Below are 20,498 nucleotides of genomic sequence, written 5' to 3' on the forward strand. Positions count from 1 at the left end.
TAAAAGGAACTTCCCATTTCAGTGACACAAACTGATTATTATGTCTGATCTCACTTGATTATAGTTGTACACCCACGATGACAACATATCACTGAAGTTAACATGTCACTACAATGACAGGGCAGTTTGAAGTTGCAAGACTACAAGTGTTTTGGTTAATGTGACTTTATACAGAGACTACTCTTTTTTCCTCTTTAATCCTATCGCTTTGCAATTGCTTATTGACCACTCCCTTACCTGACATAAAGGCAAAATCTAGACAGTACTAAATTTCACATAAGAAAGTTTAGAAATGTCTTTTTCTTTGCAAATCCTAGACCAAAATGAATCAGTAGAATTTAGAGCCAGCCATAAAATGCACACAGGAAATGAAAGAAATCAATTTAGTTAAGATAAAAGTGGCTATGGCCTTTCTGGACTCACCTTCACCCACTGGTCTGGTTTGACATCTTTTAAAATTATATTCATCTCTGGCTTGTCCATCAGAATCTTCATTTTGGCATGGCTGGAATCTTCACTAGTAGAGATTGTGATAGGAACCATCCACTGGGGACACTCTTCTCCTTAGGCAAGAGAATAACAAACAGAAAAGTTGAAAATAATTTTTTCACTGGAAGAAATGGAAAGTAAGGTACAGAGAGAGGATTGGTGTTCCATGTATGGGCTTGAATCTGTTAAGCCAACAGCTCCTTTTTAATGATACATGAAATCTTCTAGGTAACCTGAATAATAATAATTTACTAACAAAATCACAACAGCCTATAAAAAAAGAGAACAACAGAATCTGTATTTGTGTAGAATCACAAATACAATGATTTTGTTGTTTTTCCCTTTTCAGAGCAATATCATGATGCTTAGTCTGCTTAGTCATGTCAAACTCTTTGTGACCCTACGGATTGTAGCAATAGAGATAATGATTTTAATGATAGAAGACATTTTGAGTGGGTTAAAGCTCTCACATAGCACTTAAAAACAAATTCTAAAGTGCAGTCTTTAATAGGTATATATACTACTGAGACACGGTGATAGGATACAGCTTGGGAGTTGTTAGATTCCATCACTGAGGAGTCATAGCTAAAAGCCAAAGGTTTTGTAAGACAAATACATACATTCTTTCAAGTATTAGCAAAATAGATTTTGCATTAAGATGCCAAACAAAAGTAAGTCATTGCCCAGTACATTAATGGAACTATCTTAATCACTTAAATAGCTTTATGCTATCAGGCTAAACCACAAATGAAAATTCTCTCCTGACACTAGGATAATTCAGGTTTTAATACAACCTACAGTGGTCACAGAGTATTAGAAAAACCCGTAAAACCTGTCAGTCATACAATGCAGATTGCAGGTATATGTGGAAAATAGCAACTGCGACATTATTTATTTAGATGATTAACCTGTCATCTGATCTGTCAGACACATTTATTAAGACAGTAATTCTCAATGCTGGGAAGGCTAAGAGTTGAAGGCTGTGCCACTTAACCGTGCTAGAGTGCATCATCATTTGGCAGGTCAAACATGAAAAGGTGGTGGTTCTGATATAACTCTCTCTGTTGAGAACTATTTTAAAGGAAGTGAGAAAGGTGCAGAAAAATACTTCTTAATTTTTCAATTTATCTTTTAATTCCCTGGGTACAAGAGTCTAATGTCATGCAGAAATATTTAGAAAGCACAGCTGAGTGGTAGTTGAGTATAAACTTATATAATGCAACTACCTCATTTGAATTCCTACTCTTTTACTCATTATATAGGTGAACCTAGACAATTTAACTTACCTAGTTATGCCTCAGCTCCCTCATTTGTAAAACAGAAATAATATGACCCACTTAGTAGGGTTGCTGAGAGTACAAAATAAGGGTCAGTTATAGTGCTTATTAGCACAATGACTGGTACAAAATAATTCTAAATAATCATTGAGGTTTATTTGCTTAGCTACTTACTATGGCCAAGAATTTTTTTTAAAAAGTCACTGTGTATACACTCAGTACACAAGTATACCAAATGTACTTAGTACACAGGTGCATAAGACTTGGTACAAAATTGTAAACCAAGTTTTCTTTCAGGGATTCAGGCTAGAGCCATGACTTCTTGATGTTTATATCCTTATGCATTCATTATAGCCTCCAATAACACAGAGAGACATAGAATATTACAAATACCCTATGAACCTCCTTTTCCTCCCCTATCATTTTTATTCTATTACCATTTCCTTGTTTCTATTTAATTCTATTATTTTTACATGGATAATTATTTATTATTAGTTTGAACACTACTGGTATAGTATCCAAATTTATTGATTAGCTCCCATGTATAGCCATTTGCCTACCAACATATGGTCCACTGGCACAGAACTTCTTTTGGGACAACCTCAGTAATCTGTCATCTTCTACCTAAAGAAGCAAAACAAAACAAAGGTTGTAGTAGCATTAACACTTTTTTTTCTTGGAGGAGACATTTCTGTGACAAAGCACAGGTGAAACCAGTTCAGCCAAATGGCTCCTGAATATACAAAATGCAATGGTGAGAAACATGATGATACTACAGAATAGAAGAAAACGATTTCTCATCAAGGCCTCAAAATAACAAACTCTAAAAATAAAAGGCCAGGTACTGTGTAATAATGCCCTTGAGAACAGAGATGTATCCAGATATGAACTTCAAAGTTCCAAAAGGGATACATAGTTAACTTTTATGGAGGAGGGTTATGTGTTTAGTTTTTTCCAAAAAGTGGCAACATTAAATTAGCATGTGGATTCAATATTAAAAGTCATTCAGAATGGATACATGTACAGGGATGGCTGAGTCCCTTCAGCTGTTCACCTGAAACTACCACAGCATTGCTAATTGGCTTTACCCCAACACAAAATAAAAAGTTTCAAGTTTGGGTTTAAAAAAAAAGAATGACAAACATGAAAGCCCAACACGCCCTGTTTCAAAGCATGAGCTTTGCAATGAAACCCAGAAGTCACTGCAGACTGCAATGAGCTAAAAACAAGCAATAAAGGCCAGTACATTAAAAAAAATACTTCAACAATACTCAATCTTTTGTTTAGTTATTGTTACTATACGCTGCTGCTGCTGCTGCTGAGTCGCTTCAGTCGTGTCCGACTCTGTGGACCCCACAGATGGCAGCCCACCAGGCTCCCCCATCCCTGGGATTCTCCAGGCGAGAACACTGGAGTGGGTTGCCATTTCCTTCTCCAATGCATGAAGGTGAAAAGTGAAAGTGAAGTCACTCAGTTGTGTCTGACTCTAGAACATTTTAAATAACACAAGCTATAACAGGTTTAAGATCACCTATATCAAATGTAAAATTGGGTCAATGACTTTTATAAAGGGATCAACTGATTATAAGAGACAGAACTGAAAAATATGAGTGGGGAAGCAATGGCCATTTCAATGCCATAAAGGAACAACTAATGAACTTCAATACTACATCACTGATTAGTTATGTATCACACGGATTTCCTTGAAAAAGTTATCAGGTAACTTTTAAATAGATTCTGAAATAAAGCAAAAATATTTAAATTCAGGGACTAATAAGCTGAGAGACAGATCATAATCAAAATGCTATGTTGCAGAGCTCTCCTATTTGTAAAAGAACTGAGTCATAGGCATGCATTTTGTTGTAATGTAAAAAGGAGGATGAATTTGGCTATGCTTGTAGACCAAAAAAGTGCAAAAAAAGAGTAAGATCTTGAAAGTATCTTGATGTTTTAAGTTCCTTGAGTCTCAAAAACATTGGGAGGAAGTGGGGTATTAGTATCCTCTCTTCTGATAAATTATTATGCTCTTAAAAGTATACTCTACTTGAAAATATTATGGCCTTAGTTTGCTTTATGTATAATCATTAAATAGTTTAATAGTTTTGAGGTATTGACAGTTTTTGAGGGATAGAAATTCCCAGAAGTGAAAGCAACAATGATTGTTGGTATAGTCAGATATACCAGATAAAATGAAAACCATCTGTCAATCTGTATAGAGTGTCAATGTCAAGCTTGATCAAGTCATCTCCTGTAACAGACTAGTTCAAAGTGGAGAAAGAAGACTAGAAAGAAACAGAATGGTCACAATGGTAGCTCACTAAAGTTTTAGATATCTTTTCCCACCAACTAGCATTAATTGTGTTACCTAAATTGCCTTTTCAAATGTTTGCAGCCAATCTGAGAGGTCCTCCAATGTGTATACTTTATTATAAAATACAGTCATATTTAAGGTTAAGACGTGTCTCTAAAAGGTTAACTTGCAAGCACTTGGGCGCATTCTCAGAGTACAAGGGCTGATTTAAACGTCATCTAGATTCTTAAATTACAGAAAAGCAAATTTACTAACTTAAACTGCCACAATGAGAAGACTTTGTAAAATATTAGCTTTAGGGACAATGCAGAACCACAAGGACAAACACATACCAAAAAAAGAGCTATGAATCTTCCTCCCCAAAAATGAATGGAATTAATTCTCTATGCAGCTCATAAAATCATGGCAAAGAAATTTAAGAGAAAGATTTCACAATTTCATACAATTAAACTAAGTTAAGACAAACTTTCTGGTGTGCATGATAGGATGATGTGTAATTTTCAGTCCTTCTGGAGGACAACTCATTTTGAACTACACCTGTCTAAATTCAGATAACAGTTCAACTAATATGAATGCAATTCTAATCAAAATCACACTGCCATCCAACATTAAAAACTAATTTTGAAGAATAGTATTATAAATGGGTGTTGAATTTTTATCAAATCTTTTTTAAGCATCTAGTAATACATATGGTTCTTCTAATTTGGTTCTGTTAATGTAGTAACTATGAGTCATACCTTGATTAATTTGTTTAATATAAAACCAACTTTGCATTCTTAGACTAAATCACCTTTGGTGATTTTAGAATTATATCAACAATGTTACAGTGTTTTCCTCGAGGACAGTAATAGCAGACAATATTTTGTTTTCCACCGTACCCATGTATAATTTTAAAGATGTGGGGCAAACTTTTGGGTATAGAGATAATAAATCACTGAGAAAAAGAGTATAAGGGCTGGTTTAAATCTTACTTAGAATACTTAAAGTACAGAAAAGCAAATCTGTAACACTCACTGAATTTCAGTTAATATAATATCAGACAAATTGAAGAACTTCGTATAAGTTTACCTGTTCTGCTTCTACATAAATGAGAGGGAATCCCATTTGTTTGGTCCAGGTATTCATCACAGCTGCTATAGGTTTACCACTAGCATTTTCTAAACTTTCCCAGAGATCCTCTAGAAGATAAATACAAACAATGAAAATCTAAAATGTCTACATTTTTATTTTTGTAAACAAACCAGAAATTTTATATAACTTGAAACTGCATCATTAACCAATTTTGTGGTTTTTTTTCAGGTTCAGGAAACAAACAGTGGACCAAATTAATGTTACCCTTGCCTTGCCATTAAGTGAACTATATTACAAATTGTTCCAATAACATAGGAATGAACAGAGGAAAAAGCCCTTAAAGAAAAATCCAAAGAATAAAGGTTTCACAAGACATAATTTTTGTTCTGAATCTTGAAGAGGAGTTGCTCATTAGACAGGGGAGAAAGGAACATTCCAAATAGACAGACTGTATATGTACAAAAAGGAAAGTACAGGGGAATTCCCTGGCAGTCCAGTGGTCAGGACTCTGCGCTTCCACTGCTGTGAGCCTGGGTTCGATCCCTGATTGGCAATCGATTAAATTCCTGGTTGGGGATTCTATTAAACACTAATGACATTACACAAATCTTCTTGCTTTTTAAACTATTTTTGTTCATTATGGAACTCAGTTTCATAATCAATCAACTAGTACACCTTTATTCTTCCTTTTGACTCTAATATCTAATAAATCATAGACTATCATAAAATTTTAAGAATTTACTTTAATGGAAATCTGCAGTTCCACAAGTTCAACTCCTACAAATGGTTAATCTGAAGCTATTTTAATGGCCAATGGTCAATTAAGGGCAACAAAACCCACAAATCACCAGAAAAGAACAAGCTCTGGTAAAGTAAACAGAACTTTTCAGACTCTTGAGAGTGGCAAAACACTGGGCTGTGGCAAGCTGACCACTGGAGGCTGGAGGCTGACCAAGGGGATGACAGGTCCTGATTCATGCTGATCTATGACGTAATATATCTTCAAAGAAGTCAACTTTATTTCCTATCCATCACATGGAAAAATCAAGTATTTAGAAAAAAAAAAAAAAATCATACTCTGGATAATGTGCCAACATTCTCTCCATTTCTATCTCAAGTTATTAAAAATTACCTGTGGCAGCATTCTTTTGTTGGAACTTGGTTAAATACATGTTCATTCCTTTCTTAAAGTCCTGAGAAAACACAATTTTTAAAATCCAGGAGAGTCAGAACTCAGAATTATAGTATATTTTGACTACAGAGTACTCAAAAATTAATTTACTCAAAGTTACTTGAGTATTAGATTTACTAAAACACAGTAATGTCTATTGCCTTTTGTTTAAGAATGCATTTGCTTTGCCTTCTACTTTTGCTTTTTAAGTTTTATACCAGACTTCCACCAACCCCCAAAATATATTTGCAACATCATTCATTTAAGAGACCAAGACAGTCAACATAAAAAGAAATAAAGACAAGCCAGAATAATATTATTATAGATTCTAGAAAAATTACTTGGGAAACTTAACCTAAATAAAATCAAACTTTTCTTTTTCATGTAAAACTCTGTGGGATCACCATAAAAGAATTTAATTATTATTATTATTTTTTTTACCTTATCTCCAACGTAGTCATGTAGCATTCGGATGACAGATGCACCTTTGCTGTATGATATTGCATCAAATATCTCATCAACTTCAGAAGGATGGCCCACACTGACCTGGCAGACAGTGTGATTTAAGGTTATAACAGGAAGCAGACTGACTGAATTACATACATACTGAATTACATAAAGAGTTTCTAGAAAAACTCTTCTAACTCATAAGATACTTTTTACCTTTAGGTGACTCACACTGTGTAATTGTTTAAAAGGGAGTAATAACTAATACTAATAAAACAGAATACATAACACGATCCCCGTCATCTCTTTAGGGCCTGGGTTCCAGTCTTGATACTGCTTTGCTGGAAGGCAAGTCACTGTGGATCTCTTTGGAGATAGGGAGGTGAAGGTAAGGAAGGGAGAGATGAAAAACATTTGACTTCTTGTACTTATTGGAATGGCTAACAGTTACATGGGACTCAGGTTAAATATGTCAAAGTAGATTATAAGTCTAGCTCTTTGAAGGCAAAATTTATACATATAAACTAGCTGAAATAGGACAGATTAAGTCCAAAGAATTAAAATATATATGAAGCAATGACAACAACAGAAGAGTATGTTTAGAATTTTCTTTGAAACAACAGAATCATAATATTACCCAACAGGTATGGTTCCCTCATTACTATTCAATAAAAATCTATTCAGTGAATGTTTATGGATACAGAAAACTTGCTTCTACAAAGATATAGATGTTTAAAATGAAACAGAGCTAGAACTTTGTACAGTTTCAAGGGGATTTCCTTTGTAGCTCACTCAATAAAGAATCTGTCTGCAGTTTCAAGATGGAAATACAAACTACAAAAGTAAGTGACATCACTCATGCAATTTTCTTTTCAGAGTCCCAAGTATTTCTATTTAAAAAACCTACATATTTCATTGAAAGTGAAAGCAAAGGTCAATGACTGAAAATTACGTCTCACTTCAATGGGATGGCTGTTATCTAAGGCGTCAAGCTCCTGAGCTCGTGTATAATCAGCAGAAACAAACTGAGTCCAGATATCATACTCTGGGAAGCAGTGGTCTACACACAGATACTCAATCCATGATGCAAAGCCTTCATTTAACCAAAGATGAGTCCACCATTCCTAAAAACAGAAGATGGAAATATGTAAAGAAAAGATGCTTGTCATTCCACTAATATAAAAACTACTCTGATGTCCCTTCCATTATACTCTAAAGCTCTTAATGAACTAAAATTCAATTCAAAACAATAAATAACTCACATCTATGAACAAAAGAATTGCCAAAAACAGCCAACTGGTGACACCAGCATTTATCACCACTGCTAAGTAACTTTTTGGTACTAAAGGTAGAAAAGGAGGAAGAAGGGGGATGAAAAACACCCTCAGGATGGAAAATGGGAAGAGAGTGAATAACTGTCTGCAAGAGCTACATTGTCATATAAAATTCAGTTTAATAAACAACTCTCTTTAAGAAACCAGGAAGTTATTAGGACCAAACAAGGAAAACTGGGAACTATCTCCATGACAGGGGAAAAAAATCATTGCTGAGTGACAAGTTAAACTTTCTAGACAAACAGAAAAGTAGTATTGCTTATACAAGAATTACATGAAATTAACAAAATGTCATAGCAGTAAGTTTAAATATAACTGGTATTTAAACATTTATAGAATATAAAATTCTCATTTGTTAACAATAAGAATCAATAGTGGAGTGGACAAAGAATATAATGGGTTATAGACAAAATCAACTTTTTTTTCTAAATCAACTTTTTCAAATAGAAATAAACTTTCTAGAAAGATTTCAATCTAATGTTCATTAAACTTGATTAAATCTCTTATAAAAAAAGCAATACTATATGGATTCAAGATAAAGGACAAATGCAATGGTAAAAAACAAAAGGGTATTTAAAAATTCTGAAAAGACCAAAGTTTTCAATAAAGTGATAAATGGCTATCTGTCTGCATGTTTTGTGTACTTACTTAACTAACAGACTCCACTGGGATAAGCTGGTACAAAGCTAGTAATTTTCCAACTCTCTCTAAACCCCTATATTTCAGTTAATGAAAAAACTGACATCCAATAACTAGAAGTTACTCAAATACAACAAAAAGTTGTTTAAAAGCAACATGAGACTGCACACATTTCCCCTATTAAAATTTATTACTGGAAGTTTAAAAATAAAATCACAAAAAATAAAATCTGCTCAACACAGCAAAAAAAAAAAAAAAAAAATTGTTTGGTAGCAACAAACTTGCTGCATTAGGAGAAAGGAACATTTTTGACATTTGAACACAGGTACTAGCATACTTAATTTCATGTAAAAGTATATTTCAAACAACCTTTTCTTTTTTTTTTTCCTTTTAACCCCTAAGCAAAATTTTAAACAACTAAAGCAAAAAGGAAAGGATTTATTTTCAAGGGCTGACTTTCTTTAGGAACTCTTTCGGACACACTGCTGTTTCGGTCACTAAGTCACGTCCGACTCTTTGTGACCCCATGGACAGCAGCACGCTAGGCTTCCCTGTCCTGCGCTATCTCCTCGGGTTTGCTCAAACTCAGACATTTAAGAGTTGCTAAATGTTTTTCTTTCCTGCTTATTTCTGTGACATGTGGTCTCAACTAACATCCAAGTTGGGCTCTGCTCTTTGGCAGCCTAAAATGCCATCAGGAAATTTGGCTGGCTCCACAATCTCCAGTTCTTTCTTTGCAGAGGTACTTCTAGTTCACTTATTAAAAGCTGTGCTCCCAAGCTCTAAAACAGTTGGTTGCTATAGATAGTACTCATTTAGAGTAAAAGGGAAAGGTCAAGACTAGAGGACAGAGATCATTCACTACAAACATTACAATAAACAAGGACTTCAATAGGACAGCTGGAAATTTTAATATACTTCAGTTATTCTGTAGTTTCTTTGCCTTCATTTCTATCAAATTTCAACTTAAAATTTTAGGCAATGAAGAAAATGACCCTTAAAAACATTTCAACCTTATTAAAGATTAGTTTGCTATTCATCAGGTTACTTTACAGCTAGTGACATGACACAAGAAACTTCAGTTAGCCTGAATCTCACTGCATGGAAATTGTGTATCTAAGTGGAATCTCTTCCTTTCACCCAAATTAATATCATGACTTGCCCCATTTGCAGGCAGTATTTACAACAGTTTAAGTAGTATTTTCTGTTGAATAAAGATTACTTATATGTTCTTAATTAATATGGATATCCTGATAAAAATCTTTTCAAAATAAAGTTTTTCTATCAAAAAAGCTTTTTTAGTACCATGTGCCAGCCAAACCTGAAATACTATTTAGCCAACATAAGGTGTAGCAGAAAAAAAAAATGTATTTGAGCACTTAAAAATATTAAATACCATAGTAACAAGATTTCCAAACCATTGATGGGCGAGTTCATGTCCCACAACCAGAGCAACCCACTGGCGTGATGAAGAACAGGAGTTTTTTGGATCAATAAGCAATGCAGTCTCCCTGTGTTTAAAAAAAAAAAATTTTTTTTTTTTAATAGAAGTATTTCAATAAAACCAGGCATGCAGAAATGGGGGAGGGAGATTCAAACAGTAAATAAGATGGTCAAGTTAGGCTTTAAAGATGTCAAGAAAACATTTCCTCAGAGTACACAGGATAGAAAAAGTTCTGGGAAGATTAAAGACTACTCCAGTTGAATTCATACAAAAGAAGATCAAAGATCTAACACAAGTTTAATTATCAGTTTGTTTATAGGATAGCTGCCTGAAATTTTAGAAAAACTATCTAAAGGATTAGGGATTATTATGCTAGACAGAAAGTGAAGACAGTTCTTCCATTAAAAGCAGAGAAATGGCAAGCTGAGGAAAGATGCATTCCACAGTCCCAAAAAGAACACTGAACAGTGTGTCCAAAACTTAGCTCATCGAAGAAGGCAATTGAAAGTAGAAGGCCAAAACTTGTTTACAGACATTGCTTTTAAAATTATACAACCCACATGCTTGTACTGTGGTGACAGACATGTAAGAACTTGGCTGCTGCTGCTGCTAAGTCGCTTCAGTCGTGTCCGACTCTGTGCGACCCCATAGACGGCAGCCCGCCAGGCTCCCCTATCCCTAGGATTCTCCAGGCAAGAACACTGGAGAACTTGGCTAGAAGACATTAAACCAGGGGAAGTTCTTCAAGCTGGATATATAACTATGTAACTACCAGGAGGAAGAGAAGGCACTGAAATGAGAAACTCAGCCAAAAATACATCTACAAATGCTACTAATGCCAGATGCTCACTTTAAAATCTTACACTCTCAGATAGCACCAGAGGGTGTTCATCGGCATTCTTGAAATGTTCAAGGAAATGGGGGAAGGTAGGAAAATTTATGGCAGATCATAAAGCAGAAGCTACTAAACTGTAATTACGAGTGAAGCACTCATGAAATCAGTGACTTAAAAGACAAGGCAGGGTAATACATCATTAACATACCTATAAGTAACAAGGCCCCAGTTCTCCATGGCACCTTCATAAAATAAATATAAACATTTATTGATATTTATACATACTTCTTCTTGAAAAAATCATACAATTCAAAATAAAAGTTATTACAATTTATCAATAAAATGAAATTTACTTTACCAGCTGCAAAGTCTGCAATAGCAATGAGATCAATTTTAGGTAGAGGATAAGGAACATTGAAGTAGTCCTTATAAAAAGGCAGAGTTTTAGCAGCAACCTATAAAAGTATAAAGAAAAGAACCATCTGATAAATCCTATTGCCATTCCTACACAAATCCACAAAGGAATCCAGTTGCAAGCCAAATATCTCGAGTTACAAGAAACCAACCCTGGGGGACCCCACTTCCAGAGACTGCTTTAGCCCTAAGCTTTGTATATGTCAGCCAAATTTTAATCCATTTATTAACTCAGTATGAAAAGTACAATTACATATATTCCCACCCACTCTCTAGGTTAATAAATTCCATTCTAATATTCTCTTAATCAGTATCTTTCAAAATGTTAATACAACACCAAACTTGCTAGTTCCAAGATTCTATTAAAAGTAAAACCAAAGTAGCACAAGATATTTCAGATTAGATTATAAATAATTGTACTAATAATTGATCAGAAATGTAAATTCCCCAACCTGGAGTTATGGACTGTTGGAACAATCCTCTTCAAGTACAATTACCTCTAACGCAAATTTTCCTTGCTCTGCTTTGCCAACAGGGGTGTAAACACGGACACACACACCATCTTTTGACCTTGTTTCTACAAAGTCATATTCACCCACAACAAATGCCACCAGATATGTAGACATGACAGGTGTGCGAGCAAACTTCACTTCCACTACATTTTCATCATCAGGGTACGGTTTCCGATCAATTACATTCTTTAAAAAAAAAAAAAAAAAAAGGAAAATTTAACAGATTTACATTAAATACCTTAGCTCAAACACCACCCCAAAACTGTAGGCTTTGCAGCCTTTTCTTCCCCCTTTCCAGCACTGCTTACTTCTCTATCCTAATTTACCCAGGACTATTACACACTCAAGACTTTTCCTGTTAAGAAAGAAAGTGAACTGATGAAGAAAACACACTAAGAAGTTGGAGCTGAAGTGTTAAAAGTACCAAGGATTTGAAAGGTAAAAGAAGCAACTTTTCTTGAATACCTATTAACAGGTATTGGGATGTTTTAAGATTTTAATATTTTTCAAGTGAATGAAGGATAGAAGACAACAATTAATGAAAATAAAATGTAGTTGTGAAACTGGACATTTCAAAGGGCACAGATTTCTATATTTAGAGCATATTCTGTATGAAGGTTGGTTCTAAGCAAATCTTGTGACAAATCTCATTTACTTTTAGAGTTCCCTAATTTCCCTCTTTTTCCTACTCAGGCTCTCAGTTTCCCCAAGTTCTTGCCATTTTTTCTTCCAAGTAAGACTTACTCAAGAACTGATCTGATAAATTCATTTGCATTAAACTGCAAATGAACATTTCAGTGTAATTTATTAGCTTCCTAAGAATATTTAAGAAGAGCGTCTTTAAGAAGAGAATCTACAGAATTCTCTCCACTAATAAAGGAAGCAAAAGCCATTCAAGTCCAGCAGGTGTTTCCAAGTTCCCTAGACTCCTATTATAGTCTGCCGGCTACTCTATGTCTTAAATAAGGCAGTCTTAGACAACACATTTCAAGTAGTAAATACTTATTCTATATGAATGACATTCAGTGACCTCAGTGAAGGAACATCTCAGCACATCCAAGAACACAATCAGTTAAAGCCTAAATACACTTCATTACACGGCTGTAACTTTTGGCATTTAGTAAGAATATCAGATTTTTTTTCTCTCAGGTAATAGTTATTAAGTTCATTTCTTACTTTGATTTCCAAATTAAAGGAAGCAGGTAATCTTGTTAACATAGCTTACAAGGAATTTCCTCCAGGATGCAGGAAAACTCCCCAAATAAGGCAATTAAAAAAAAAAAGGAGGGCTTACAAGAAACTAAGAACACTAACATTCGTGCTCCCATTATGTGTCAAGTACTGTGCTGGGTGACTAGGTAGTTCCATGCTATCCCATCTAATCAGCAAACAAAATATGCTAAATGTTTATTCAAAATATAAGAATACTCACTAACACATACATACCATGTTTGATAAAGCTACTCTGTCTTTAGGAACAACCAATGAAATATCAAAAGTTGCTTTGATGGCAGGTTCATCCCAGCAAGGAAAAGCTCTCCGGGCATCAGTAGCCTTAAAAAAAGAATATGAAATATGAACTATCACTGAATGAACCTACCGGACTATTTCATGAAGTAACAACCATTTCTTTCTATCATTCATTCATTCACTTTTTCAAATATTTATTTTTGACTCAGTGCTAGGCAATAAGCTAGGCACTGATTACAAAGAAAATACAAGGTAGCACTTTCACATACAACACATAAAACTGTCAGCATTTGACCTACTTATTTAAAGAGATCTCATCCTTTCTGTAAACATATAAAAGAGTAATAAACTTTAAAGCAAAATAAGATTTAGTGGTGCAGCAGAATATCAGTTATAAAAGAAAGAATCTTTAATAAAATAGAAATAGAACCGCTAAGATTCTGTATCTTAAAAAGAACAAACAAAATGTGCAGAGGTAGAGAAAGCAGATTGTTGTTGAGCCCCTCAGTCGCATCCGACTCTGTGACCCATTGGACTGCAGCACACCAGGCTTCCCTGTCCTTCACTATCTCCCAGAGTTTGCTCAAACTCATGTCCACTGAGTCAATAATGCCATTTAATCATTTCATCCTGTTGCCCCCTTCTCCTCCTGTCCTCAATCTTTCCCAGCATCAGGGTCTTTTCCAGCGAGTTGGCTCTTCCTATCAGGTGGCCAAAGTATTGGAGCTTCAGTATCAGTCCTTCCAGTGGATATTCAGGGTTGATTTCCTTTAGGATTGACTGATTTGATCTCCTTGTTGGCCAAGGACTTTCAAAAGAGTCTTCTCCAGCACCACAGTTCAAAAGCAACAATTCTTCGGCACTCAGCCTTCTTCATGGTCCAATGCTATATGGACATTTGTCAGCAAAGTGATGTCTCTTCTTCTAATACACTGTCCAGGTCTGTCATAGCTTTTTTTCCAAGGAGCAAGCGTCTTTTAATTTTATGGCTGCAGTCACTCTCCACAGTGATTTTGGAGCCCAAGTAAATAAAGTCTGTCACTGTTTCCATTGTTTCCCCATCTATTTGCCATGAAGTGATGGGATCAGATGCCATGATCTTAGTTTTCTGAATGTTGAGTTCTAAGCCAGCTTTCTCACTCTCCTCTTTCACCTTCATCAAGAGGCTCTTTAGTTCCTTTTCAATTTCTGCCACTAGGGTGGTGTCATCTCCATACATGAGGTTATTTATACTTCTCCAGCAATCTTGATTTCAGCTTGTGCTTCATCCAGCCCAGCATTTTGCATGATGTACTCTGCGTATAAGTCAAATAAGCAGGGTGACAATATACAGCTTTTCCCAATTTTGAACCAGTCCGTTGTTTCACATCTGGTTCTAACTGTTGCTTCTTAAAAATTTTTGTTTGTTTCTTTTCTTTTTTATTGTCTGAACAGCATGTGGGATCTTAGTTCCCCATCAGGGATCAAACTCATGCCCCCAGCCATTAAAGGGTGGAATCTTAACCACTGGCCTGTCAGGGAAACACAGACTTCTGAAAAAGGACTTCTTGGGGCTTTCTTGGTGGCTCAGTGGTAAAGAACCCACCTGCCAATGCAGGAGACAAGGGTTTGATCCCTGATCTGAGAAGATCCCACATGCCATGGAGCAACAAGCCCCCTGTGCCACAGCTACAGAGCCTGTGCTCTAGAGCGCAGGAGCTGCAACTACTGAGCCCACGTGCCTTAGAGCTTGTGCTCTACAACGAGAGAAGCCATGGCAAAGCCTGCATACCACAGCTAGAGTAGCCCATGCTGACCACAACTAGAGAAAAGCCTGCACAGCAACGAAGACCCAGCACAGCCAATGAATAAATAAATAAACAGTTTTAAAAAAGGATTTCTTGAAGGAAAAATGTGACATATCTGACTGCACTGTCAAAGAAATTAAATTATGAATTCTACTAAACAGTAAATAAGATGTTTGAAAAAGTAAGTAGACTGTAAGGAAAAAAATACACAGAAAAATTCAAATTAGGAGCAGCACTAAATTAATGAGTTTATACTAGAGGAAATTAAATGAATGACACAGTAAGTCTAAGTTTCTATTTTTTTTTTTTTTAATGTACTTATCTATCTGGCTGCATTGGGCCTTAGTTGCTGCACACAGGATATTTTGGTGTGGTGGGTAGGCTTCTCTCTAGTTGTATCTAGTTGTGGGTGACCCACAAACTGGAGAACAATAATACCAAAGAAGTTCTTGCACTATGGTGAAGGTTCTGAACCCCAAGTAAGGTTTCCCAGCCTAGGTATTGGACAAAGGGACTGGGAATCCCCAGGAAATCTGGCCTTGAAGGTGTGCAGGGTTTGATTACAGGACTTCCACAGGACTAGGGGAAACAGAGGCTCCAGTCTTGGAGGTCACAAACAAAATCTTGCACACACCAAGACCAGAGGAAAGGAGCAGTGACCCCACAGAAGACTGAATCACAGCTGCCTGCTAGTGTTGGACGGTCTCCTGTGGGGGCGTGGGTTGACAGGGGCTCACCACAGGGACAGAGGCATGGGCCCCATCAGGCCAGGAAGGCCCCCCCTTGGCATAGTAAACCCTCTTGGAGTTTGCCATTAACCCTACCATAGGGCAAACAACTACCAGGGAGGGAGTGCAACCACACCCGTCAGCAGATAACTGGATTAAAGCTTTACTGAGCAAGGCCCTGCCCACCAGAGCAAGACCCAGTTTTTCTCACTGCCAGTCCCTCCCATCAGGAAGCTTACACAAGCCTCTTTTTTTTTTTTTTAAATTTTTATTAGTTGGAGGCTAATTACTTTACATCATTACAGTAGTTTTTGTTATACATTGATATGAATTAGCCATGGATTTACATGTACTCCCCATCCCAGTCCCCCCTCCCACCTCCCTCTCCACCCGATCCCTCTGGGTCTTCCCAGTGCACCAGGCCCGAGCACTTGTCTCATGTACCCAACCTGAGCTGGTTATCTGTTTCACCCTAGATAATATACATGTTTCAATGCTGTTCTCCTGAAACATCCCACCCTCGCCTTCTCCCAGAGTCCACAAGTCTGTTCCAAACATCTGAGTCTCTTTTTCTGTTTTGCATATAGGGTTATCGTTACCATCTTTCTAAAGTCCATATATATGTGTTAGTATACTGTAATGGTCTTTATCTTTCTGGCTTACTTCGCTCTGTATAATGGGCTCCAGTTTCATCCATCTCATTAGAACTGATTCAAATGAATTCTTTTTAATGGCTGAGTAATATTCCATGGTGTATATGTACCACAGCTTCCTCATCCATTCGTCTGCTGATGGGCATCTGGGTTGCTTCCATGTCCTGGCTATTATAAACAGTGCTGCGATGAACATTGGGGTGCATGTGTCTCTTTCAGATCTGGTTTCCTTGGTGTGTATGCCCAGAAGTGGGATTGCTGGGTCATACGGCAGTTCTATTTCCAGCTTTTTAAGAAATCTCCACACTGTTTTCCATAGTGGCTGTACTAATTTGCATTCCCACCAACAGTGTAAGAGGGTTCCCTTTTCTCCACACCCTCTCCAGCATTTATTGCTTGTAGACTTTTGGATAGCAGCCATCCTGACTGGCGTATAATGGTACCTCATTGTGGTTTTGATTTGCATTTCTCTGATAATGAGTGATGTTGAGCATCTTTTCATGTGTTTGTTAGCCATCTGTATGTCTTCCTTGGAGAAATGTCTGTTGAGTTCTTTGGCCCATTTTTTGATTGGGTCATTTATTTTTCTGGAGTTGAGCTGGAGGAGTTGCTTGTATATTTTCGAGATTAATCCTTTGTCTGTTGCTTCGTTTGCTATTATTTTCTCCCAATCTGAGGGCTGTCTTTTCACCTTGCTTATAGTTTCCTTTGTTGTGCAAAAGCTTTTAAGTTTCATTAGGTCCCATTTGTTTATTTTTGCTTTTATTTCTGAAATTCTGGGATGTGGGTCATAGAGGATCCTGCTGTGATTTATGTCGGAGAGTGTTTTGCCTATGTTCTCCTCTAGGAGTTTGATAGTTTCTGGTCTTACATTTAGATCTTTAATCCATTTTGAGTTTATTTTTGTGTATGGTGTTAGAAAGTGTTCTAGTTTCATTCTTTTACAGGTGGTTGACCAGTTTTCCCAGCACCACTTGTTAAAGAGGTTATCTTTTTTCCATTGTATATCCTTGCCTCCTTTGTCGAAGATAAGGTGACCATAGGTTCGTGGACTTATCTCTGGGCTTTCTATTCTGTTCCATTGATCTATATTTCTGTCTTTGTGCCAGTACCATACTGTCTTGATGACTGTTACACAAGCCTCTTAGCCTCCTCCATCAGAGGGCAGATCTAAGAAGCAAGAAGCAGCAGTCCCACAGTCCCACAGCAGCTAAGACAAAAACCATAACCAAACACAAAGTTAATCTCAACGAAAAAGCAGAAAGTTATGTCATAGATGAAGGGACAGGATAAAACCCCAGAAAAACAACTAAATGAAGTAGAGATAGGCAAGCTTCCAGAAAAAGAATTCAGAATAATGATAATGAAGATGATCCAGAATCTCGTAAAAACAATGAAGACGCAAGAAATGTTTACCAAAGACCTACAAGATCTAAAAAAGATGAATAATATACTAGAAGGAATCAAGAGCAGAATAACTGAGGCAAAAGAAGAGATAAATGACTTGGAGGACAGAATGGTGGAAATCACTGCCGCAGAACAGAATATAGAAAAAAGGATGAAAAGAAATGAAGACAGCCTAAGAGACCTCTGGGACAACACTGAATGCACCAACACTCACATTATAGGGGTCCCAGAAAGAGGAGGGAGAGAAAAAGGACTTGAGAAAATATGTGAAGAAGTAATAGCTGAAAATTTCCCTAACATGGGAAAGGAAAGAGTTAACCAAGTCCAGGCAGCACAGAGAGTCCCAGGAAGGACAAACCCGAGGAGGAACACACTGAGATACACAGTAATCAAACTGACAAAAATTAAAGACAAAGCTAAAATACTAAAAGCAACAAGAGAAAAACAACAAATAACATATAAGGGAACTCCCATCAGGCTATCAGCTGATTTCTCAACAGAAACTCTACAAGACAGAAGTGAACAGCATGATATATTTAAAGTGATGAAAGGGAAGAATCTACAACCAAGAATACCCAGAAAGACTCTCCTTCAGATTTGATGGAGAAATCAAAAGCTTTCCCGACAAGCAAAAGTTAAGAGAATTCAGCACCACCAAACCAGGTTTACAACAAATGCTAAAGGAACTTTAAGAAGGAAACACAAGAGAAGGAAAAGACTTTCAAAAATAAACCCAAAACAATTAAGACAATGGTAATAGGATCATACATACTGATAATTACCTTAAATGTAAATGGATTAAATGCACCAACCAAAAGACATACACTGGCTAGGAAGATGAAAACACGTGCATGATGTACTTCCATTTACATCACTCTGTTTGACCCCCTCAAATTGTATGGAACTATTTTATATTGTTAAGTTAATCATGTTCCCAATATGGCTTAAAATTATAATTATCTTTTATTTTTTGTCTGGATATTGATTGGGAAAACTGATAAACACCTTTTACTATGGTGATTATGTAATGATTACTGACTTTATACCACTGCATTATGATTGCTCAACAGAAAATTAATAGAACTCTATATCACTAAACAAAACTATAATTTAACAGAAAAACCTGTAATCACTTTTTAAAATCCAGATGCTTATCAGAATTATCTTGAAATTTTTTGAAAAATATAAATGCCCAGGTATTTGCATTTTTCCTCCAGAGCTCCAGGTATGTTTCTAATGAGCAGTCATGTTTAAAAACAACTGGACTATATGATCTTTTATCTAGTTTGTTTCACTTTTTCTATTTCATATTCAGTGCTCCCATTTCATTTAGTTTATGTTTTCCAATTTCTCCATCTTTTTCTTTTTTTTAATGTTCTTTCTCAAGACTTTATCAAGCATAGTAGAAAAGTTTATGTATATACATACATAAATAATATGTATGATATATATATATTTTAGAAAACTTATGAATTTTTGCCTAACTAAAAACTAATATATTTGGATTCCACTTGTTTGACTTAGTATGAATAGAATCCTAGATTTCTAAATAGGAAGATGAAATAAGCAACAAAGGTTTACAGTATAGCACAAGGAACTATAGTCAATATCTTGTAATAAACTATAATGGAAAATAATTTCAAAAATGATATATGCATAACTGAATCACCTTGCTTTGCACCTGAAACACTGTAAGTAAACTATACTTCAATAATATATATATTAAGCAAAAAAAAAAACAAAGGACAAAGTGATAAGAGCAATCAAAAGTACATTTAGGGGATAGACACTAGACTTAAATCTATTATTAAATTATGTTCCTGAAGAAGACATCAGAACAGAAACATAATGAACATGCAATAGAAGAAAATACTGTTATACTGATGAAAGATCTAAATCTGAATATAAGTAGGCTTTACCAATTATTAAAAGTTAATGAAAAGTGAACACCTGGTAAAAATTTTTAGGTACAAAGAAATAATTTAACAAGCAATCACAAAGAAAATAAAGCAAAATTTTAAAATGTGTTACTCTACAAAGGGAGAAGAGACATTTTAGTCTGACTCCTCCCATTTGACAAAATGAGATGTAAAAGACTTTAGAACAACATACTTTTTAATATTTATTTTCATTTATTTATTAGTCTGTGCCAAAAGACAGAGAACTTATCATTAGCAGACCTGCCTTATAAGAAATACTGAAAGGAGTCCTGTAAGCTGAAGTGAAATACAGTAAATGGTAACTCAAATCCATACAAAGAAATGAAGAACACCATGAAGGGGAACACATAGGAATTATAAACACAGCGTAAATATTTTTATTTGGGTTTTGTCTGTTTTTCATTTTTGGCTGTACCACACCACACAGCTTACAGGATTTTAGGTCCCCAACAAGGGATCGAACCTTGATCAGTTCCCTGTAGTGGAAAGTCCTAACCACTAGCCGACCAGGGAATTCCCATAAACATTTTTATTTGTAATTCTTTTTCTGTTTTGTCTTTAACTCTGTC

At 35.8% G+C, this 20,498-nt stretch overlaps 1 protein-coding gene across 3 annotated transcripts in view; it reads right to left on the bottom strand.

The window, feature by feature from the left end:
• Nucleotides 1-20,498, bottom strand: part of NPEPPS (aminopeptidase puromycin sensitive) — a 110,846-nt gene that overhangs the window by 16,274 nt on the left and 74,074 nt on the right. For all 3 annotated transcript variants that reach the window (XM_020879549.2, XM_020879548.2, XM_020879551.2), the window contains 11 exons: nucleotides 13,391-13,498; nucleotides 11,930-12,130; nucleotides 11,377-11,473; nucleotides 11,227-11,260; nucleotides 10,136-10,250; nucleotides 7,726-7,890; nucleotides 6,761-6,865; nucleotides 6,281-6,341; nucleotides 5,146-5,255; nucleotides 2,327-2,390; nucleotides 424-563 (listed from right to left, as the gene is read on the bottom strand). In XM_020879549.2, coding sequence (XP_020735208.2) covers nucleotides 424-563; nucleotides 2,327-2,390; nucleotides 5,146-5,255; nucleotides 6,281-6,341; nucleotides 6,761-6,865; nucleotides 7,726-7,890; nucleotides 10,136-10,250; nucleotides 11,227-11,260; nucleotides 11,377-11,473; nucleotides 11,930-12,130; nucleotides 13,391-13,498 — 1,200 coding nt within the window. The remainder of the gene's footprint in view (nucleotides 1-423; nucleotides 564-2,326; nucleotides 2,391-5,145; nucleotides 5,256-6,280; nucleotides 6,342-6,760; nucleotides 6,866-7,725; nucleotides 7,891-10,135; nucleotides 10,251-11,226; nucleotides 11,261-11,376; nucleotides 11,474-11,929; nucleotides 12,131-13,390; nucleotides 13,499-20,498) is intronic.

Source organism: Odocoileus virginianus, chromosome 17, assembly GCF_023699985.2.
Source record: "Odocoileus virginianus isolate 20LAN1187 ecotype Illinois chromosome 17, Ovbor_1.2, whole genome shotgun sequence".
NCBI classification, from domain to species: domain Eukaryota; kingdom Metazoa; phylum Chordata; class Mammalia; order Artiodactyla; family Cervidae; genus Odocoileus; species Odocoileus virginianus.